Source organism: Vitis riparia, chromosome 7 (genome assembly GCF_004353265.1).
Source record: "Vitis riparia cultivar Riparia Gloire de Montpellier isolate 1030 chromosome 7, EGFV_Vit.rip_1.0, whole genome shotgun sequence".
Classification (NCBI taxonomy): domain Eukaryota; kingdom Viridiplantae; phylum Streptophyta; class Magnoliopsida; order Vitales; family Vitaceae; genus Vitis; species Vitis riparia.
Genome location: NC_048437.1, coordinates 1,969,490 through 1,992,609, shown reverse-complemented (window position 1 = coordinate 1,992,609; position 23,120 = coordinate 1,969,490). Strand labels below are relative to the sequence as shown.

At 37.3% G+C, this 23,120-nt stretch overlaps 2 protein-coding genes across 5 annotated transcripts; one reads left to right on the top strand and one right to left on the bottom strand.

The window, feature by feature from the left end:
* Positions 1-488: 488 nt before the first annotated feature.
* On the bottom strand, positions 489-17,529 carry LOC117917819. 4 transcript variants are annotated; one of them, XM_034834233.1, is made up of 5 exons: positions 17,383-17,529; positions 16,140-16,285; positions 7,609-8,916; positions 2,863-2,937; positions 489-997 (listed from the first exon to the last, which is right to left on the bottom strand). In XM_034834233.1, exons 3-5 carry the CDS (start codon positions 8,512-8,514, stop codon positions 881-883), a joined length of 1,098 nt encoding a protein of 365 aa, XP_034690124.1. In that variant the 5' UTR covers positions 8,515-8,916; positions 16,140-16,285; positions 17,383-17,529; the 3' UTR covers positions 489-880. The 4 variants fall into 4 exon arrangements, with proteins under 4 accessions (XP_034690124.1, XP_034690125.1, XP_034690122.1 ...); XM_034834234.1 differs by having other exon boundaries at positions 7,609-8,911; XM_034834231.1 differs by lacking the exon at positions 16,140-16,285.
* On the top strand, positions 12,282-15,441 carry LOC117919321. The gene is made up of 4 exons (XM_034836493.1): positions 12,282-13,337; positions 13,563-14,046; positions 14,949-15,322; positions 15,436-15,441. The coding sequence occupies exons 1-4, from the start codon at positions 12,282-12,284 to the stop codon at positions 15,439-15,441; spliced, it is 1,920 nt and encodes a 639-aa protein (XP_034692384.1).
* Positions 17,530-23,120: the final 5,591 nt, after the last annotated feature.

Here is a 23,120-nt window from a genome sequence, read left to right as displayed (position 1 = left end):
TGGTAAGACAGAAGAATATGGAATTGGCAATAAACATGCTCAGGAGAAAGTTGATGAATCAAGCCACAAGACAAGCTGAACAGTGGACAAAGATGGTCTGGGCCATCTGCCTATGTTACTGAGACTATTAAATACACCAAAAGTGAGCGGGGTTGAGTCAAAGCTACTGCATAGACATAAGGCTTTGAGGAATTAACTTGAATGAATGGGTTACAGCAGGAATCATTTCTCAACAATCTAATGAAACTCTATGTTAATGCTTCCATGATCTAAGTTGCAGCAGTCTGCAAAATCTACAAATAACATTTTAATTAGAGGATTATAAAGAAATTCATAAGCCACATGAAATTTCGTTTCAATTTATTAAATGGGAAAGGTGGAGAACAGAAGTGTAGGAGATATCATAGAACCACAAAGCAATTATAAAGCATTGCACAGTAGAAGGAAAAGAATCCAAAACTTTTTTGCAGATCTTGGCCTGAAAGAAATCATCTAACATCTTTTCTGTGAGCTTATCATACATGTGTAGCTTATGTGGATGATTCTTTCTCAATCCAATCACACACACAAAATATGCTTTTCCTCTTGTGGATAATCATGACACGACCACAATAATACAAGGATATATACAAAATAGGCTAACAAAAACTGTTAGACAAAAACAATATTACCCTCTAAGGGCCAGTTTAAAATGATAAATCGTACATCATGTTTAAATGGCCCCTTCACCTCCCTTACATTCAAGTCACACATGATAAAGCCTACCAAATTTAGTCATGAATGGCATCATGATGAAGTTCTACAGAAGCTCCCATTGGAAAAGAATAATTATTTAGCAGAACAAAAACCGGACTTATATGCATGAACAATATAACAACAGTCATGTAGTATGAGCACCATGTGTTCGTGAAGCCCATATACCAAACACAAGAAACCAGAAGACAAACAAGATAGCCCAGTACCGAGCAGGCCCATACTTGATTCTGGTTAGCACAATCTGCGAATTTCAAAAGCATAAATGTCAACTTCCTCATCTGTGTCACACCATTAACAGATGATAAAAAGGCTCCTATTTTGTCCATTAGAGCACAGTCCTCACAAACTAACAAAAAAAGGATATGGACAAGAAAACAGAAAATTGATACCACATAAATTTTCTTGAAATGAATTTTGAACTGGAGTTCTGATAAAAAATATTCACTCAAAACATTCAGGAAATTCCAGAATGAAGCAACTCTGGGTATGAAAGAGAATAGGTTCTAGCTAAGGCAAACTAAAACAAAATTAAAAATAAAAACCTTGCACCTGGGATTGCAATTTCTCAAATAAAGAAAGCATCATAATTTTAGATCAAATTTGGTTAAAATTACCAAAACCCGATATCCACAAGCATGCCAAATCATATATGGCATAATCTACAGGAGGAGATTTAAATTATAGCTCATGTACAAACTGAAAGTAGTTATTTGCTTCATAAGCACCCACAAAGATCAAAGAACTATGTTATCGGGAGGTAGATTATGAAGATTCTGGCTGAAAAGACATCTCATTCTTGTTCATTTTTCATTTTTTAGTGTTTGGTAGAAGTTAAACTACCCCTTCCAAAAGCTTTAAGTTCCTGGGGAATCTCAGAAAGAGGTAGAGATCATGAACATTTTCCTGACAGACAGGTACACTTACAGATTAAAAATACCACTTCCCCAAACGCTTAAGCTATAAGGGAACAACATGTACATCGAGCTAACAGTATAAGCATAAAATCATGTCATAACTAGAAAACTGCTCATCCATATCACTCAATTAACAATGAGAAGTTGCTGAAGTTGAACACTTACAATTAACAAGGAGAGAGGCTCATAGAACTACGGTAGTGTTTGATAAAACTAAAAAATGGTTAATGAAAATATTTTGTACCAAAAACTTCAAGCTACTGAGAGTAAATTCATTGGTAGGCTAATATAATGACAACAACATTGAGGCTTGTATTGAATAGTTTAAAACCACACCAAAATAGGTTAGCACACTGCAGCTGAATTTTCAGCCCCATTTTTAGGCAAGATGAAAATAGATATGCTATCACTTCTTGGTTACACTTAACAGAGAAATCCTGTGTATATCACTGAATTATGTTACCAAACAAGTGAAAAAAAGGAAAAACAAGTTCATACTACAAATAAATAAGAGATGTTGGAACTAAATAGGGATCCAATTTTAGATATCCTTTTGCACATGCACTAAAGCCATACGTCTTCCCCTTAGCTTTATGTTGTGTCTATCCTATGTTGCAAAATAAACAGTCAAATTTAATTCAATTTCCAAAGAAATAAAATATAAAACTGCAAAAGAGGTTGAAAGCCCTTTAAAATTCTTCATGTGAAAATCAAGGGATTTCATGTTATGTGGTCTTATCCAGACATTGCTTTGCAGTTCAAGAACATCTTCATTTGTGTTACAGTAGCTGAATGAGCTGTGACATGGTAATTACCAGGTTGAGAGAATGTTAGTCTATCCCAGGGATTGAAAAGTTGGTTTTCCATGTAACAAAATAAGAAAAGGCGGGTGGCAAAAATATGCAAGCTTATTGCAACAATTTTCACACTTCCTTTTGTAAGGGGTGTCACCAAGTTATGCTTCATAAAGGTTGCTAATATCAGAATTTAAAGATTTTAACAGAATATATTTCTTCACTTTCAATAGTATAAGTCCATTAAAAATAATACATCAAAATGTTTTACTTAATTATCAAAGTACACAAGGAATACAAACAAGAAAAGAAAAATTTACATAAGCCTACTTTGAACCAGAAAATTGCAATTATGGATGATAATGAAAGGGCTAAGAAAAAGTATCCAAGCTACTTACAAAGCGAAAGAAGACCACAACTGTTAAAGCACAAATGCCTCCAAGAAGAATATGAAGACCACTTTTTGCAGTTTTCTGAAAACCAAAGTTGAATTTTTCAGACTGATCATTAAAACAAAAACACACAAGGTGATAATGTGATATCAATAAATAAAACTAATCAATACAAAAAAAAAAAAAAAAAGCTTAGTACAAACAAATTTTATTTAGTACAAGCATCATTTAACCACCACTTGTTCCAAAAGTTTAAACCTACAGGAGATAGAATAACAATATATATCAAGCTAACACTAAGCCACACCACCAATAAACCTCCCATCCTTGATCCTGCATCTGTGGAGACAAATAATGGGGGAATAAGCAAATTCTTCAGGAGATGTTGGACCCGAGGAAAAGGAGTAAACGCTAGGATACCATATTAGACAACTACTTATCCAAAACTCAAATTTTTGGGGCTGAGTGATAGTCTAACAAGCAGTTCATTGGTACTAAAGGGTATTATCAGTAAAGCGATAGCTCCACATCCACTAAGTATGCCCAGAAATGACATATCTTAAAACTTTTTTTATCAAACAATAAAAACCATGAACTGATTATTATTGGACAAGCAACAGCTGAACCAACAATAGCTCCAAGGTCACAATTGCAGTCCCATGCAACAGATAAAGTTGAATAAAAGTTTCAGGGAAAACTTCCCATAAGCTTGAGACCTTTAGGCTTTGACATGGGACATAGCTTAGTTAAGTGGGATTCTACATAAACAGAAGGGTATATCAATTCAAAATTATGACAAGAAAATTTAACAGGAAAAAAAAAAAGGAATAATGGAGCAATATAACCCAAATCTTTGAAATTCTTAATTAAAAATGCAAATCTTCAGAGGCATGCCTAAAATCAATAATTAGGGTGATTGTGTTGGCAGTAATGCCCTACTTATTAGTAGTTTTTGGCACGTTATGTCGAGATCATATGAGGATGCTTTTGTTATTTCGTATTCTTTCATTATAAATATAAGAGGTTAGAGAGAACACCTAAACTTTCTTTGTGTCCCTTCCCTCTTTTTCACTCTGCTCTTTCCTTCCTTCTTGCAACATAATGAACCCAATAATAACACAATCAACTTAGAGCAGGGCAAACTAGCATTTATTGGATTCAAGATCAGGATTGTCAGCTTGTCAATTCAACAGCTGATGGCATCCATACAACTGAATGCCAGCAGGTTATTTCATCAAAATTTGAAACCAGATCTGAATTCACCTATGGCATTCTGTTGATGAGATAGGCTACAATGAGATATGCTTCTCCTGATTTGGAAACATGTATGGTGAACATAAGAGATCTGGCAACTTTAAGAAGATGTTCGTTTTGTTGAGGTGTGTCAACATAGAAACTCTAATGGATTATGTTGTTATTTGATAGATAATGTCCCAAAATTGATTGGAAATATTCTCTAGCATTATCAGTTCTAAGGACTTGGATTTTTTATTAGAACTAGGTTTGGATCATGGAATGGAGTTTTTTTACTAGTGTACCAGTTTCAAATTTTTCTTTCATGCAGAAAATCCAAGTGATTCTAGTGTGATCATCAACAAATGATACAAGCCATCAAGCTTCTAAAACATTATTTACTCTAGAAGGCCCCCAAATATCAATGTGAATTACTAAGAAAGGATGTAATAATTTATACGGTTGAGATGGATAAGTATTTCAAATATGCTTTGAAAATTGACAAATCTCACATTGGAAAAATTGAAGGATTTTTATTATGAAATAATAAGGGAAACAATTTTGCAAGGTACAAAAAATTAAGATGACCTAATCTATAGTTCCATAACATGATTGCACTATCATTATGGGAACTAAGACTTGGAAAATACCTATTGGATTGACTAACACAACTTGTAGATGAATTTGTTCTTCAAGATAGTCATCAACTTTGAAAAGATAGAGCCCTACACACACCTTAGCATTACAAATCATCTTCCTTGAGTCTAAGTCCTAAAATTCATAATGAGTGGGAAAAAATTTAGTGACATATTTAAGGTCCTTTATAAGTTTGCTAATGGACAAGTTATAAGAAAGATTAGAGACCAATAGAACAAATTTCAAGGTTAGATTCTTAGAGATGACTATAGAACCTATACCCACCAAAATGGATGAGGACCTATTAGAACAGGGATTATAGGAGTGAAAAAAGGCGGCATTACCAATCACGTGATCAAAAGCACCTTAATCAATTATCCAAGTGCTATATTTCTCTATTTGGACATTGAGAGCACTACAAAATTTACCTTTATGTGCTATTGTTCCATTTCCAAGCATAGGTGACACAGGCTAGGGTTGTAATTGTGTGAGAAGCTTTTGGAAGAGGTCCATTTGTTCTTTGTTGAAGAGGGTTATTTCAGAGTTAGGATGCTCATTACCAGTGGCCACCAAGCCACAATTGTCCCATTCTGGAGGTGGTCTAGATGGTTTCCAATCAGCAAGTTTCCCATGAATCTTCCAAAATGTATCCTTGGCGCATCCAGGTTTGTGACAGTGATCACACCAAGGTCTTCCTTTCCTCATCCAATCATCCTTGCTTGAGGGATTTAACCCTTGAGACATGAGTGCTAAGCTCTTAGGTGTAGCAATGGTGCTTTGACTTCCCATCATAACTTCCTTCTTGCTCTCTTCTCTTCAAACCTCAGAAAACACATCTCGGATGGATGGAAATGGCTTAAATCCAAGAATTCTTCCTTGTACTTCGTCAAGATTTTTGTTGAGTCCAACTAAGAATTTGAAAATTCTTTCCTCTTCAACAATTTTCGTGTCTTTGATACCATCATTGGGGCATTCCCATACCAGTTCTTCAAACATGTCTAGTTGTAACCAATCGTGGGTGAGAGTGTTGTAGTATTGAGTGACTGTGAGTTCTCATTGTTGAAGAGTTCAGCAGAGTTTTCATTGTCAGAGTATGTTTGTTTGGCAGCATCCCATATCTCTTTTGATGGCAGCAGGGTATCAAGTTATTGGTAACACCGCCTCATTTCAGAACCAGATCAAGCAGTGGCGTAGAACATGAAGTTCCGACCAATCTCATTCTCCATTGTGTTGACCAGCCATGACATTACCATGTTATGGATCTCCATGTTTTGGACTTTGGATCTATGATTGGTGGAGCAGTAATGGCCCTAGTGAGGAAATCATCATTGACTTTTCCACTCACAAACATCATGATCAATTGTGACCATGAAAGTTCTGCCCATTTAATTTGTGACCTGTCATGGGCAGAACAGAGCTCTCGAATTTGCCGTGGTTGCTGGAAACAACCATTTCTAGGGAAGATGTGGCATTGGAGGTGGAGCTCTTATCGCTAGCCATCCTGTATTTGGTCATCAACGAGTTCTAAGGTTTCAGAATCTGGTCTGATACCAGGCAGAAAAATGAGGAAAAATCCCCCTGATTTCTCTCACCTTGATTCCAGAAAACTTACATTAGATTATATGGAGATGATAGCGATAAATCTGCCTCCTAACTTCTTTATGCTAGGGATAAATATGAAAGATAAATCCTAACTAATATAGAAAAGGTTTCAGAATCTGCTCTGATACCATGCAAAAAAGGAGGAAAAATCCCCTTGATTTCTCTGACCTTGATTCCAGAATAGTTAAATCAGATTTATAGGAGATGATAGCAACAAATCAGCTGCCTAACTCCTCTATTCTAGGGATAAATATGAAAGATGAATCCTAACAAAATTCAAAACCAACTAGAGATATTGGATGGAAAATTATCCTTATCCCTTATTTAAACTAGCTAACAAACATGGAAACCTAGCTTGGGACTCCCTAGAATCATTCAATCCTTCGTAAAATTCGGATTCACAATCTGAATCTCATCTGGGTTTCCACAAGAGGTATTAATCAAGCTTGAACAAAACAGCAATATAAATATTACTTACAACACCAAAGCACCCTTTCCCTTCCCCTCCACACAAGCTTTATGAATACAACAGGCCACCCTGAGGTTGTGATGCATTGTTTTCCAGCCCTCCTTTAAATAAATCTCTATGATATCAATTTTATCTAAGGACTGATTCATGCCTGATAAAAATGTTATCCAATATTTATTTCAGGGTTTAAATAGTGTCATTCTATCGAAGTGGCAACATTTAGTATAGATAAATGGAAAGAAATAATGCTACGTCAAAACGAACAATATGGGCCAAAACTATTTCACAAAATAAAGGAAGGTCTACAATAACTTCAAACCACACACATACATAACAGGAAGTGATATAATAAAAAACTCTAATTTTACATAATATCTGGATAAACTCTGTTCATAACTAACCATGTCTAATATGTTTACAAGAATAGGATTCTGCACTTTCTGAATTCTCCTATTGAGAATGAATAGGAAATCAACTAGACTATGAAACTGAATAATAATATTCGATTTACAACATACACAAATCTGCAGTAAACAATAGTTACCCTGTCTAACCTTAAGTTTCTTACAAAGATATTGAATCACAACTTCAAATAAATTTTGACACAGATTCTAAAACCTACAACAAATTGCCAACTTAGTTCTGGAATGTCAAGCAATTGATATAACAAAAATATAAAGACCTTGGAGCATAGGAATTTTCCAGAAACAAAGGAAATGAAGTTTCTATATGAAATTTGGAGAATAAGAACAAATATTTCCCATCTACATCTGTCTCAACAAACTAAAAAAAAAATGATAAATCCAACATACCTTTCCAACACGAGGAGCAATGAGCCATGCAAGAGTAACAGTAAGTAGCCCTGTAGCAAGCAGAATTCCAGTACCTTCCACAGCCCATTTGGTTGCAGGATTTTCAGCAGGAACAAAATCTTCTGCGACAATATTCAAATGTTGTTCCGAGACAACCTGTGAAGCTACAGCAGAATTGTTATTGTTATTGTTATTGTTATGTGGATTAAACCACAGTGATATCTCACTTAGCCTTTGCCTTTGAATTGCTGCAACAGCATCAGGATCTACACCTAAATTTGTCCGCACCTGGGCAACAGGTTCCCCGCTAGCAGTCCTTTCCCTTAAAGCTTCATACTCCTTCAAAGAACCAACAACTTTTTTGAAGTCAGAAGTTCTGACATTTTTTGCAATGCATCCACAGATTTCACAAATAGTAGATCCATGGTTAACAAACCATTTGAGTGCACAGGCATAGTGAACTAGGGCAAGATCATTTTTGCAAGAACAACCAAGCTCAATTAATGTATCTTGATGATGGCATGAACCCATTTCTATATCAGTATTACAAATGAAAACTTCCCCTTGAGGGCTTACAAACTCAACAAAATCAGATTCTCTTCTACCATTTTTGGTAGGGGAAGCATAATCTTCAGCTTCTTTCAGGACTTCCTTGCTATTAGTCTTGATGAGTTCATCACTTTTTCGAGCTTCTTGTACTGGAGGAGTGATACCCAAAAATCCCAATGCAGCCTCTCCCCTTCTGTCAGATTCAGCACATTGGCATACCCGACAGGTTGCCAAGCCTGCTTCTTTATCTATACTGTGACGTGTAGAGCACACCCCCGATTCCTCATTTTCAATATAGGGGTGACCTTCATGGCTTTTTCCAACATTAATTGGCTGTAGGTGATTTTCATTACCCATCACATCAATCAAAACTGTTGATTCAAATGTTTCTTCTTTGCCTTGGGGTTACTAAACCATTTTTCTATGACACTTTTCACTGAATCTCACCAATATTTCCCATTCCAAAGAAACAAGAAATTAGAAGTGGTATTATCATATGGTCCTGATGATCCACATGCTTGAAATGAGAAAGGAAGAAAAGGATTCAACGATCATCCAAGGCCACATAATGAATCAAAAGAAGAAACTAATACAATATGCAGAAGAATGCAAAATATTCGAATTTCTTTGCCCCCTGTCTCCTGATATGAAAACTGATTTTCAGAAGTATCTAATCACCAATAAACTCAGACCTGCTTTCTTCTAAATCTCATATAGTATGATGCTTCACAAGCAATAAAGTGAATCCAAGTTACTGCACTGACATGTGAAAACAAAAGAAGCTTAGGTGTTAAAATAGGAAGGTGCACACACTCCCCTACTATGGTGCAATTCCACAATTTAAATAGCACACAAATTACTGAATTAGAAATCAATGTATATGATAGTACATTAAGAAAGATATGCATAAAAATAAAATAAAAAATAAGAAGAAGAAGAATTAAAGAAAACAGACAACTTGATGCTTGGAAACCTAAATCAATAAGATATTAAACTGGAGGCTTCTTTTTTGCTACCACTATCTTGAATGCCCTATAACCATTCCAAAATTTTAAAGAGACATGTTTAGTTTGGTTGAAAACTAAACAATATCAACCACAAACAACTTGAAAAGAGATTTTGTAATCAATTATGAAACAATGCAGATGTGATATATATATCATGAAGAGACAATCCCATGATCCTACTAGGCTATATTCAAAATAAAAGGAGCTTATTTTTTCCCATTTGCCCTAGACTATGAGTTCATCATTTGATTTAACTCTATATGATTGCTCTTGTAACAATCAAAATGTACAACACCAATATAGCCACTTACTACTTATAGTTTCAGGAAAAAAAGAAAAAGTGAAAAAAAAAAAGCTTTATGTCCACAAAATCCTTGACCCACTACAAAAAGGTAGAGTTAGACTGAACCCACAACTCAAAATTCATCAAGTTGATAAATCACATACCCTGTATCAGATTTAAAATTCATTAGGGTAACATAAGAACATAGTTCACCAGCTCAGTGAGCCACAAGACTGATACTTTAAAATCAAAGAAAGCCTTTTTGTTGAACAAAATTCACCCACACCCAACAAAACCCAATCTCATTGAACAGGCATTGAATTGCCACCATAGAATTGGGTAAAGATGGAGGAGAGGGAGAGAGAGAGAGAGAGAAAGCGAGAGCGACGGAGGAGTGTGAGGCTTTCTGAGTGCGATCGAGAATGCTGAGGGCGATGTCCTCGCAGGGTCTTGGAAAAGCTTCAGGAAGGGTGGCTTCGGAGTGGAGTCAAAGTCGTTTGAGGTCGAGGTGGAGGAGAAGAAAGGCAAATTGCAAGCTACGATTGTGGAGAGGAAAAGAGGGATCTCCTCATGGATTAGGCTGGGACCAATGAGCCTTGGGTTATTTTTCGATTGTCTAGTTCTTTGTATTAAGGACATGAGAACTGGAAAATGGGTAAGAAAGTGGAAGGAAAACGGGAGGGCTTATTCACTGGTGCGAGATCAAAACAAAGGGAGGGGGGGGGGGGGGGGGGGGGGTGTTTCCTCCAGTTAGATGTCATGGACCTGGAGAACAAAAGGTTTAGTATCTTTATCCCCAAAGGAAGAGGAGCAAAGGGTGGTTGGGTTTCAATGGTGGAGACGCTACGGCGCTTGGGATTTGCTAATGGAGGAGAGGAAAGCCAGAAAGAAGAAGAGCTACGATTGAAGCCAAGTATGGTGAAAACCTTTGCGGAAGTGGTCAAAAGGCCGAGTGGCAAAGAAAGAGCAGCAATTAGGGTGGAGGTCACAAAGAAGGAGCTATGCCGAAACTTAAACAAGTTGGCTCACTATGTGGTTGGGATCTGGAACCCTAGTGTAGCAAGGGGGGATGACCTAAGAAGTTGGGGGACCCATTTGGCAAAAATCTGGAGTCTGAAGGGCAATCTAGGGTTAGCAAAACTGGAGAGGGGCAAGGTATTGTTGGAATTTGAGCTTTTGATAGAAACAGAGAAAGCCCTTAAACTTGGAAGCATCTTGGTTTGGGGGACTCTCCTTCGCCTGGAGAAATGGAGGCCAGAGACGGGATGTCTGATGGAAGGGGAGAAAAAGAGCAAAGCTTAGGTGCGGGTTGTAGGCTTACTCGTCTCCTTATGGGATCGAGACATTCTGAGAAGGATAGGGGAGGAGTGTGGGGGTTTTCTCGCAGTCGACTCCCAAACGGAGAAGCTGGAGGAACTGCAGTGGGCCCGGATACTGGTGAAGCACAACGGCGAGGACCTTCCCAATGTGGTGGAGGTTTGGGTTGAAGAGTTATGCTACTCGTTAACTCTCTGGTGGGAGGTCAGGCCAATAATGAGAGCGGCGACGACAAGAAAGAAAGGAAAGAAAGGAAAGAAAGTCGTAACAGGTGGTGAGGTTGGGGGTGAGGCTTTTGCACGCACAGGTGAGCACGTGCTGGAGGCGAACAACGTTACAAGGCCCTGTTGTTGCCTACCGATGGGACGTGGGGGCAGTCAAGCGGGTCGGGGCAATCTATGGACCCTGTTCGGAGCTTTGACGGGTCGCCAGGTGGGCCCCAAGGATCGAGTGGACCTCCTTTGCTGGGCCTAGCAGAGATTCCTTGGAGTTTTAAGGCTTCTAGGTCCACTGGGCTCGCTCCTCTCTCGAACTTATCTTTTGAAAATGGGTCATCTCTCCTTGGGCTGTCGTCTAGGAATAATTCTGGGTGGGCCAAGACTTTGGAGCCTCTTGTGGTGCCTGGGCTGGACAGCTGAGGCCCGTCTCTACCCTTAGCTGAGGATAGAGCCCAGTTGGGGGAGGCCCGCCCCTCCATGGTAACTGGCCCAAGCCTATTGGGGGTCCAGACTCTACTATATCTTCTTTCTGGGTGAAGGATGGCCTGCGGAGGCCTTCTGAGGAGGAGCTACAGTTCGAGGGGAGATCGAAGACTGACTGTGCCTTAATGGAGGAAGCTGTAAGGTACGAAAATGACCCTATCCTTATTGAATCGTTGGTTTCTGGTTATTCTTCTTCTCCCTCTTCTCTTTCTGGTCGGACTCCATTGGGGGAGTATTACAACCTTTCTGGGGCTGGTTTGGATATAACCCAGGGGGTTTCACCGGGTCAATTGTTTAATGTCACGGGGTCTACAGAGCAGGAGACAGCCACTTGCTGGGAGCTGATGGAGGTCAATATTGACAGTATTGAAGAAAGTAGAGAGGAGTTGTGCTTAGTTCGTACTATGCCACAAGAAGTTAAAGGATGGGAGGAAGTAAGTTGGGAGGAAAGCGATTTGGATAGGTTCAGTAAGTTTCTGGGATTTTCGACAGAGGGATTGGAGAAAGATATTTTGGAGTTTCTGGTCAAAATCAGAAAGAGAATGGAAAGAGTTCACAGTAAAACTCTTCTGGAGAAATCGAAATTCGAAAGGGAATTGAAAAGGCTTGATTGTTCCATCAACTATGAGAGGGGGAAGAAGCAGAAATGTGCTTTGCAAGGAAAAGGGTGTCAGATTATGGAAGTCCAATGAAGTTAAGGCTGTAGAGCTAGAATGTGTGTGGAGCTAACGATAGCTCTAAAAGAAAGGTGATTAAGGCCATGATCAGAAGCCAAAGAGTGGATTTGTTTTGTATCCAAGAGATAAAATTCAGTCAATGTCAGAGGGTGTGGTGAGGAGTTTGGGCTCTAGGAGGTTTCTTGATTGGGGTGCCATGGGTGCTCATGGAGCTGCGAGAGGGATTTTGATTTGTTGGGATAAAAGGACCCTGGAGGTGCTTGAGATGGAAGTGGGGCAGTTCTCAATTTCTTGTAGGTTTAGGAATGTAGAAGATGGGATTGTTTGGATTTTCACAGGAGTGTACGGGCCGTTTTCTAAGGAGGAAAAGGAGATTCTGTGGGAGGAGCTCGAGGCTATAAGGGACATCTGGGATGACCCTTGGTGTCTAAGGGGCGACTTCAATGTTACCCTCTCCCAATGGGAAAGGAGTAATCAGGGAAGGCTGACTGGTGCAATGAGAAGGTTTGCTCAGGTTGTTGATGAGCTAGAGCTCCTAGATCTTTCTCTGCAAGGGGGTGTGTTTTCTTGGAGTGGGGATAGGAACAATCAATCTTGGGCTAGACTGGATCGATTTCTAGTGACCCAAAACTGGCTTGATCATTTTAGTGGGGTTGTCCAAAGTAGGCTGCCCAGACCCACTTCAGATCATTTTCCCATCTTGCTGAAGGGTGGTGGGTTAAGACGGGGCCCATCCCCGTTCAGGTTTGAAAACATGTGGCTCAAAGTTGATGGGTTTAAGGATCTTCTTTGGGGTCAGTGGCAGGGGTTGGGGGAGAGAGGGAGGGCCAGTTTTAGATTGGCCACTAAGTTGAAGGTGATGAAGGAAAAAATCAAAGGTTGGAACAGGGACGTGTTTGGAAGGCTGGAAGTTAATAAAATCTTAGCCCTCCAGCAAGTCGAATTCTGGGATAGGGTGGAGAGTGAAAGGAGTCTGTCAGAAGGTGAAACGGAGCTGAAAAAAGAAGTTAAGGAAACCTTTAAAAAGTGGGTGTTATTGGAAGAAACCCATTGGAGACAATTGTCAAGGGAGTTGTGGCTTAAGGAAGAGGATAAGAACACAGACTTCTTTCACCAGATGGCCAATGCCCACCGAAGAAACAACTCCTTGGATAGAATTAAGATCAATGGGGTTTGGTTGGCTGAGGAGCAGGAGGTGAGAGAGGGAATTGTGAATGCTTTTCAGCAATTGCTCTCAGAAGAGCCAGGCTAGAGAGCTGATATAGAGGGGTTGCACCTTCAACGTCTAAACCTCAATGAAGCTGAAGCCTTAGAGCTGCCCTTCATTGAGGAAGAAATCCACTTTGCACTGGTGGAAATGAATGGAGATAAGGCTCCAAACCCGGATGGGTTCACAATGGCGTTTTGGCAATTTTGCTAGGACTTCGTGAAGGAGGAGATTGTGGACCTGTTTAAGGAGTTTTTTGATAAGAAATCTTTTGCCAAGAGTCTCAATACTACCTTCCCGGTCCTCATTCCAAAGAAAGGTGGGGCTGAGGACCTTGGGGATTTCCGGTCCATCAACCTTTTAGGGGGGCTGTACAAGCTTTTGGCCAAGGTGTTGGCCAATAGGCTGAAGAAGGTCTTAGGTAAGGTGGTCTCTGTGGATCAAAATGCTTTTGTGAGAGGTAGACAGATTTTAGATGCCTCACTCATAGCTAATGAGGTGATTGATTTTTGGCATAAACGTAAAGAGAAAGGGTTGATTTGCAAACTGGATATTGAAAAAGCCTATGATAGCATTAATTGGAATTTCCTCATGAAGGTCTTACACAAGATGGCCTTTGGGTCTCGTTGGATGGAGTGGATTTGGTGGTGCATTTCAACTGCAAAATTTTCTGCTCTGGTCAACAGGGTGCCAGCAGGTTATTTCTCCAATTCTAGAGGGCTGTGTCAAAGAGATCCCCTTTCTCCTTACCTTTTTGTCTTAGGTATGAAAGTGCTAAGTGTACTTATAAGAAGGGTTGTTGACGAGGGATTCATTTCAGATTGTAGTCTGAGAGGGAGAGGGGGGATGGAGATGAATGTGTCCCATTTGCTCTTTGTTGATGACACAATCATTTTCTGCGAAGCAAGGAAAGAACATCTAACCTTTCTAAGTTGGATTTTGGCTTGGTTCGAGGCAACTTCTGGTCTAAGAATAAATCTAGCTAAAAGCGGATTAATTCCTATTGGGGAGGTTGAAGATATTGAGGAAATGGCAGTAGAGTTAGGGTGTAGAGTGGGGTCTCTTCCTACTATATATCTGGGGCTGCCCCTTGGAGCCCACCACAAGGCCTCGTCTATGTGGGATGGGGTGGAAGAAAGAATGAGAAGAAGATTAGCCATTTGGAAAAGACAATATATGTCAAAGGGCAGGAGAATTACCCTCATTAAAAGTACACTGGCCAGCATACTTATCTACCAATTGTCCCTCTTTCGAATGCCCAAGTTAATAGCAAAAAGGTTTGAAAAATTACAAAGAGACTTCCTTTGGGAAGGGGGAAGCTTGGAAAGGAAAATCCACTTAATCAATTAGGAGGTGGTGTGCACTCAAAAGGAGAAGGGGGGTCTAGGCATTCGAAAAATTGATCTCCTGAACAAGGCCTTGTTGGGCAAATGGATTTGGAGATTTGCCTTTGAAAGGAAATCCTTTGGAAGAAGGTGATCGGGGTGCAATATGGCCATGAGGGATTTGGATGGCGGACTAATGAAGGTCACGGATCGTTTGGAGTGGGGGTTTGGAAGGAGATTCTGAAGGAGGCAAACTGGTGTTAGGATAATATAGGGTTCAAGGTGGGAGCGGGGATTAAGGTCAAGTTCTGGAATGATCTGTGGTGTGGTAATGAGGCGCTGTCCCAAAGTTTTCCCCAACTATTTGCCTTGGCGGTCCATAGGAACGCAACGGTCAATGAAGTATGGGATTCAAGCCTTGGTCAAGGAGGTTGGAACATTAGATTCTCTAGAGATTCTAATGACTGGGAGCTGGATGCGATAGGGGAGCTGTTTCATATGCTAAGGGACTTGAAGATTTCTTCAGAAGAGGACTCAGTGTTATGGAAAGGAAGGGGTCATGGTTCTTTTCGGATTAGGGATGCTTATAAGTTGTTTGTTGCTCCTAGTGCCATCGCCTTCCCGAAAAAGAACATTTGGGTGGATAAGGTTCCAACCAAAGTTGCTTTTTTTGCTTGGGAGGCCACGTGGGAGAAGATCCTCACTTTGGATAGGCTCCAAAAATGGGGGTGGCACATTCCTAATCGTTGCTTTTTGTGCAGCTGTGAAGAGGAAAATGTAAATCATATTCTTTTACACTGTATAGTGGTTAGGGTCCTTTGGGAGATCGTCCTTGCCTTGTTTGGGGCTCAATGGGTGTTCCCAAAGACAGTCAAAGAGGTGTTATTTAGTTGGAGGGGCCCTTTTGTGGGGAGAAAGAGGAAAAAGATTTGGAACTCCATCCCATTGCGTATTTTTTGGACGGTATGGAAGGAAAGAAATAGATTAGCTTTTAGGGGGAGCTCTTTAGCTATACAAAAACTCAAAAATTCTTTTATATGTAATTTGTGAAGTTGAGCTAGGGTGTATATGGGAGAGAAGTCCTCTTCGCTTTTAGGCTTTTTGGAATGGCTTGCAGTTCCGTAAGGGCTGGTGAGGTTGCTAGTTTATGTGTTTTTTGTTATTAGGCTGCTATGTATACTTCCTGTATGCTTTGTGGCTTTTCGCCCTTTAATATATTTGTGCTCATTAATCAAAAAAAAAAAAGTTACATAGATTGATTAGCTAATGCCAGAAAGAACGATGGGTGTATAAGCCAAGAATGTCCAGAGTGTACAGAAAGAACAAATCCCTAAAAAGAAAAACAACCCTTTAAAAGGAGCTAATATCACTTTTGGCTCATACTCAATTCAAGAAAAAAGTCCAAAAAACACAAGAGTTTCTCCCAAATAACTGAACTGCACACAAACACAAAAATCGAATATACATTGTTTTAACTTAGGGACTGGGGCTTTGTTCCCCTCAAACATCTTCATATTCCATTCCTTCCATAAACTCCAAAGAGCACCGTGCAGGGTCACAAAGTGAGACTGCTGCCCTCAAAAGTTCTTCAAGAATCCTCAGCATCACCCACTGCAACCCAAAAGTATAAAAGACTAAAAACAAACCTCCTGCACAAACCTAACTCACTTCTAACCATACTTTCAATATATATGCTACTCAAAAGATTTAAGAAAAAAGCGACAAAAAAAGTACCAACATTATGTACTAAATTTCATGAGCCCAGAAAATGCATTACAAGTTTCCTAAGTTTTCTCCAACTACTTCAAACTCAGTTACCACAAATGGGGAATGATGATGAACTAAAGCCAAGTTTCTTCATAATAAAGTTTTATATCTTGAAGCAGGAAGAGACACATACATGAAGTGGACAATTAATCAAAATCCATCTATTGAATCCTATCAAAGATTGCCAAATAAAAAAAGGGGCATGGATGATAAAATTCAAACAAATGACAAACCACGATTCTCTTTTGGTTTTTTGGATCTCAAGTATAGAACTTCAATTTCATTTTTCACTACATTTTCTTAGGATCCAAACAGAGCATAAATAATTTCAAAACCCAAACCATCAAATGCTTAATTTGAACAAAAAATTGCACCAACCACAACAAGTACTCTGTAGACGAAATTAACAAAAATGACAATATATATATATATATATATATATATATATATATATATATTTTACCACATTTTCTCAGAAAACAAACAAACGGGGAATAAACAAATTCAAAACCGCCAATCATCAAATGATTAATTAAACTCGTAAAATCGCATCAACTATTACAAATACCCAAGACATAAAATTAAAAAGAACCAAAAAAAATAAAAAGAAAAAAATAAAACTCGGCTTAAATGAGTTCAAAACTCCAAATCATCAAACGCCCAATTAGACTCAGAAAATCACCAACTTTTACACATACCCAATACATAAAGTGAACAAAAAAATAACAAAAAAGAAAAATAGATTTTCTTCTCCACATTTTCTCAGCAACCATAAGGAGCATAAACAAACTCAAAATCCCAAATCATCAGATGACTAATTAGACCTAGAAAATAGTACCAATTTCTACAAATACCCAATACACAAAATTAATAAAGAGGAACGAAAAAAAAAAGAAGAAAAATAAATAAAATATCGTTAAGAATCAGAGAAGGAAACGAACATCTTGAGTAGGCATGAAGACAGCAGCACTATCAGGCAAATACGTAAAGAGATCCAAAATTTCTCAAACTTTCTCAGTGAGATTCTCTCTCTAAAAATTTTCTCTCTCTACACTGCCAACTGATCCCATCTTCAGACAGTGCTTGAGTGGATGTCACGACAGAATGTCCTCTACTTGTCTACCTGCTTCTTACCTTTTTCTTTTCTTTTTTTCTTTTTTTCTTTTTTCCTAATTTATTTTTTTCAATTTTTAAATTTACTTTTCCCGTTTTTCTTCTTCCAAAAACTAATAATGAATAAACAAAATTACATTTTCAAATTAATATAATTGTATAAATATATTTTAAAAGATATTATGGATGATATTATTGATAAAACAGGTCAATTTAAAAAGTTTGGGCTAATTTATTTCGAAAATAATTTTGGAAACACTTTTTAAAAATTATTCACTAATTTTTATAAAATAAAAATATATTTAAAAACTAAAATATTTTTAATATTTTTAAATATGGTTTAAAAATAATATTTGTATCTAATATTTTATTTGTAATTATTTTATATATTTATATAATTATTTTTTAAAACAACTCTTAGAAAATGGGTAAAAATAATATAAAACAACAAAAACAATTTTTTATTATCAAATGTATTTTTTTTATTTTTTGTTCCGGATAACATAAAATTATTCGAAAAAATAGTTACCCAACAAACCTTTAAGATTGCTTGTGAAAAAAATGAAAATAAAAAAATAAAAATGAACAAAAAAGACATGCAAAGTCATTTTACTAATTAACTTCAAATTGTCGATGAATAATAATTGTAAGTACAACCAAAATTAAGAATACAAAGTTAGAAAGATGATCTACTATTATTCAATTTACATCCGTCGATATTTCTTTAGTAATCTCATTACAAACATGAGTCATATAATGCAATCGAGGTTCAGTAACATTTATCTCCATAACATCCGTCATTTATATTTTCCTTCACTTGTGTGCTATTGGATGGTAAATGAAGGGTATAAGTCATATACTCCTGAAATGTAGGATCTCTACGATCATGCATCCTTACAAAATTATGAATAACACAACAAGCAATGACCATATATCTTTTTACTTAAAAACTATATGAAGGCATTTGCTTTAAATTAAGATTCAAACCTTTAACACTCCAAAGCATCACTATAAGTGATGAGTGTCTAATTAAATTTCTTTTCTAAGCTATGAGAATGATGCCCTCTTCCCCTATAATAATGTAAATAGTATATTTCGTTGTGATATGGAAAAATAAAACCAGATATATCGATATATTTGGAAAACATTCATGTGAGTTCCACATTTGTAAATTTAATTTTGTATAAACATACCACACGGAGAAAAAGGAAACTATTATCTGGATTGGTCACACATTCTAAAAAAATTCTAGAGTCATTTGTTGTTCCTTCCCATCCCCTCGTCACACGTATAAATCGCATATGGAACGAACATTCACACATAATATTTTGAATGGACTCCATTTTTTTTCTCACAATATAATATTTATTGTTTCATTGAAACATATGCATCTATATGGGTCTTGTCTATAATTCCTATTCAAATATACATTAAACACAAAAGAATCTAATATTATATATATATATAGACTCTCACATAATAAGTCACAAGGAGAATATGTGTATCTTTGAAATCAAAATCATACCTTGAAAAAAGGATAATATTTTGGATTATACCAAATGTCTAGTACAGTTTTATTCAAATTTGATGGGATAATTATTTCTTTGCTAAGACAAGTTATTACCTTCAACACCTTTCTAAAACGACGACATATTGTTTCTCTTAAATGTCAAAAGCTTTCAGTAATGATATGAATTCGCTCATTATGAGCAATAATGATCAAGTAAATTCTCACTTATTCTTCTATTGAAACAAATCTTGAATCCTTTAACAATCCCTTATTCTTCAGTACCTTGCATAATGACATGAAAACCCACTTGTTCCTATATAGAAACGAACCTTGAACCCTTTAACAACTCTATAACCTTCAACATTTCACAAAATGATATGTAAAAAAATTCTTTTCAATCTTGAAAGAATCATGACACCCATCCCATGTCCACTCAATACTTCAACAACATATTCATGTATAAATGTCTTGCATGGTTCCTTAAACAAATACACTTCGTAGCATTTTCCAATAATCATGATTTGTAATGGCTCCTTGTACTCTTTTTCTAGCTCATCCTCAAGCATATTATAAGTGTTTAAAACTGTATGTTGACAATTTTGTTCAATTTATGTTTAGTCATAGAAGTCTTTTTAGATAGTGACTTACTCTCCATTGAAGATTAAGGGTTGTTATTTGTCCAATCAAGAAGCCACATGTACGTCTAAAAATGTTTGACTTATGACATATAAGCTTAAATTTTAAAAACAATAAATAAATAAATAAATTTAAACATTTTTAAAATTATGGCATGAGAATTTCCTATACCTATCCCATCTCATTTAAAATTATTTTTTAGGCGAACATGAAAATAGATATAAATAAACGAAATGAGGTTTGGATGGGGTGCTTAGTCCCAAACCCGCCTCGTTGTCATCCTTACATGTTAAAGTTGGGTTTTTTTTTTAACTTTTGCAGCAATTTTAAAAAATAATTAGTAAAAAATGGTAGTTGGGAAAATATTGATAGATCTACGACAGTTTTTGCCACGTGGAAGGTGTCTTTTCAAAAGACACTTTCCACAATTTTTAAAATCATGATAAATATTTAAAAAAAAAATGAATTTAAGCTAAAAGTGTATCTTCAAGAGACACCTTTTACAATTCCAGAAAATTGGATTTATACTAAAGGTGTTTCTTGAAGAGACACCTTCCACAATTTTTAAAAAATTAGGTTTATACTAAAAGTGTCTCTTCAAGATACACTTTCCACAATTTCCATACAAATAGTGGAAATTTTCGAATTTATGTTGAAGAGACACTTTCCACAATTCCCAAAAAAATGGAATTATATTCGGACACCTTTCATAATTTTTTAAAAAATTGGATTTGTACTGAAAGTATCTCTTCAAGAGACACATTTCCATAATTTCCATACACAATGGAAAATTTTGAATTTTGAATAGACACCTTCCACAATTCCCAAAAAATGGAATTATACTAAAGGTGTCTCTTGAAGAGATACCTTCCATAATTTTTTTTAAAATTGGGTTTATACCGAAAGTGTCTCTTGAAGAGACACTTTCCACGATTTCTATACACAGTGGAAAATTTCGAATTTTGACCTTCCACAATTCCCAAAAAATGGAATTATACTAAAGGTGTCTCTTGAAGAGACACCTTCCATAATTTAAAGAAATAGTAACCAGTGAAAATAGTATGAAAAGCACAAGACAAATACCCATGTATATATCTGGGTAGAAATAAGCAAATATAAATGGGAAACACCCTTAGGGAGTATACTATTCAAATACTGTAAAGGCTTAAAAGTTTATATACCATCTAAGTGTTTAAGGCTAAAAAACCCTTATATCATCCTAAAAGGCTTAAGCAGCCCACAAATTATCCAAAAATTATAGATTATTCACGAAAAATGTCCAAAAAAATGACAAAGTCATTGCATAAAACTATAGCCTATTCGGCCATATTGCTAGACTAAGCCTTAGTTCCACTATTTTCAAGGGCACCTAGAGCATCATGAATGGGAATCTCCTCATTTGGCTTTGTCTCGTTATCATAAAGAATGTCAAGAATATCATCTCTGATTCCATGCTTTTTTATGTGGTGCCCGTTCCCATAGAAATACATATCATCCACTTGCTTTTGGTACACTACTTCGAGCTCCTTATTTTCCTTTGCAAAGTCAGTGTGAGATTACTCAAGAGTGATTTTTAGTTGGGTTCTTTCTTCTTTAACTTTCACCTTGGCTAATTCCATGGAAACTTTCTCTATATTTAGGCCTTCAATATTCACCTATAATGCTTCATTCTCCAATTCAACCTTCTATAGCATACTTGCTTTGATCTTTGCCTCTATTTGGGCCTTACCAATTGCGACACGGGCGACTTCAAGCTCCGAGTGTAAATTTTGTTGCTCGTTTACTGCCTAAGCTTCGTAAACTCTAACCCTTTTGGCTCTCTCTACTCTTTGGAATAAATGGTTGTGCTGCTTCATCAAGTTGTGAGCCTTGGCTACAATTTGAACAAAAAATCAATTAAAATGGTTGCAAAACCAAACTAAGGAAATGAGTTAAGAAGGAAAGCTTACCACTTCTGCTGACTAGAAGGTGGTATACTCAAGCATGGCAATAACTACTTCAATGGCATTGCTAGGAGTGTCATGTGTGATCTGAGCAATAAAGTCTTGCTTTGGGTCGTTGTTCACCTCAACTAGAACCCTCTAGGTTGCAAGGAAGAGTTCATTCATATCATTCACGGGTGGTTATACACTAGTGAAAATGGGAAAGCGCCTAAGGATTTCATTCAGTTTCTCCTAGCTGGGAACTTCAGTAGTGGAAGTTAAGCACGATTGGTGGCTCGATGTAGGACTACCCGAACTTGACACTATGTCCTCCATGGAATGGAATAGAATTGAGTCAATGAAAGAAACCAAAGCTGTTCTGGAAAAGCTTACCAGATACAGAGTATATACATATATTTATAAGAGAGGAATTACATTTGGATTAAATCAAACCTCAGAAAATCAAAGGTTGTTACAAGAGATAAACGTCTAAACATAGATTACAAACATTCAAATATAGGATAGAGCCATTGGAAATAAACTCGGATCATTATCGTTATCACTAACATTCCCCCGCAAACTGGCAGGAAGATCGTAGATAGCCAGTTTGTCACGAAGGAAACAAAATCTATCAACTGTATGGCCTTTGGTGAAAATATTTGCAGACTGAATAGAAGTTGAAATGTGCTCCAAAATGATGTCTCAATATGATACTTTCTCACGCACAAAATGATAGTCCACTTCGATATGCTTAGAACGGGCATGAAAAATAGGATTAGATGCAAGTGCAAGAGCACTAATGTTATCACACTAGATAACAGGAGGAGAATCAAGAGAAATTTCCAATTCACATAACAACATACACAACCAATATACTTCAACGGTAACTAAAGTCGGACATCTATATTCGGCCTCAATGCTTGATTTAGAGACCATTGGTTATTTCTTTGTTGACCAAGAGATAAGATTGAGACCAACAAACACGCCATAGCCACACCTTGAACGTCTGTCATCAGGGTCACCAACCCAATCCGAGTCACAATATGCGTTAATGGCGAAAGAACCAGGTTTGTAAAGGAGACCAAAGTCTAGAGTATTTTTCAAATAATGTAGGACACGCTTGGCTGCTATCCAATGAGCTGTAGTTGGGGCTTACATATGTTGACAAAGTTGATTCACGGAATGAGCGATATCTGGGCGAGTGAGAGTTATATATTGTAAGGCACCGACTGTGTGACGATATTTGGAAGGATCAAGTAGGGGATCTCCATCAAATTTGGATACCTTAGGACCCGAAACACATGGGGCACGATAAGAACGTATGCCAATAAGGTTGACACAATCTAATAGATCAATAATGTATCTTGTCTGTCGAAGATGTAGACCGGAAGAATCATGGGTAGTTTCAATACCCAGGAAGTATGATAACTGCCCAATGTCCTTCATAGCAAAATCTAGTTGGAGATTAGAGATCAGCTCATCAATAAATGACCAAACA

What these genes read in the sequence shown, in the direction of transcription:
- LOC117917819 (XM_034834233.1), bottom strand. Translation starts at nt 8,514, where the DNA reads ATGGGTAATGAAAATCACCTACAGCCAATTAATGTTGGAAAAAGCCAT. An exon ending in TTGCTCCTCGTGTTGGAAAG is followed by an intron (nt 2,938 to 7,608) that starts GTATGTTGGATT and finishes TTTGGTTTTCAG; the next exon opens with AAAACTGCAAAAAGTGGTCT. An exon ending in TTGTGGTCTTCTTTCGCTTT is followed by an intron (nt 998 to 2,862) that starts GTAAGTAGCTTG and finishes TGAAATTCGCAG; the next exon opens with ATTGTGCTAACCAGAATCAA.
- LOC117919321 (XM_034836493.1), top strand. Translation starts at nt 12,282, where the DNA reads ATGTCAGAGGGTGTGGTGAGGAGTTTGGGCTCTAGGAGGTTTCTTGAT. An exon ending in GGTTGGCTGAGGAGCAGGAG is followed by an intron (nt 13,338 to 13,562) that starts GTGAGAGAGGGA and finishes CAATTTTGCTAG; the next exon opens with GACTTCGTGAAGGAGGAGAT. An exon ending in GGTCAACAGGGTGCCAGCAG is followed by an intron (nt 14,047 to 14,948) that starts GTTATTTCTCCA and finishes AGGATAATATAG; the next exon opens with GGTTCAAGGTGGGAGCGGGG.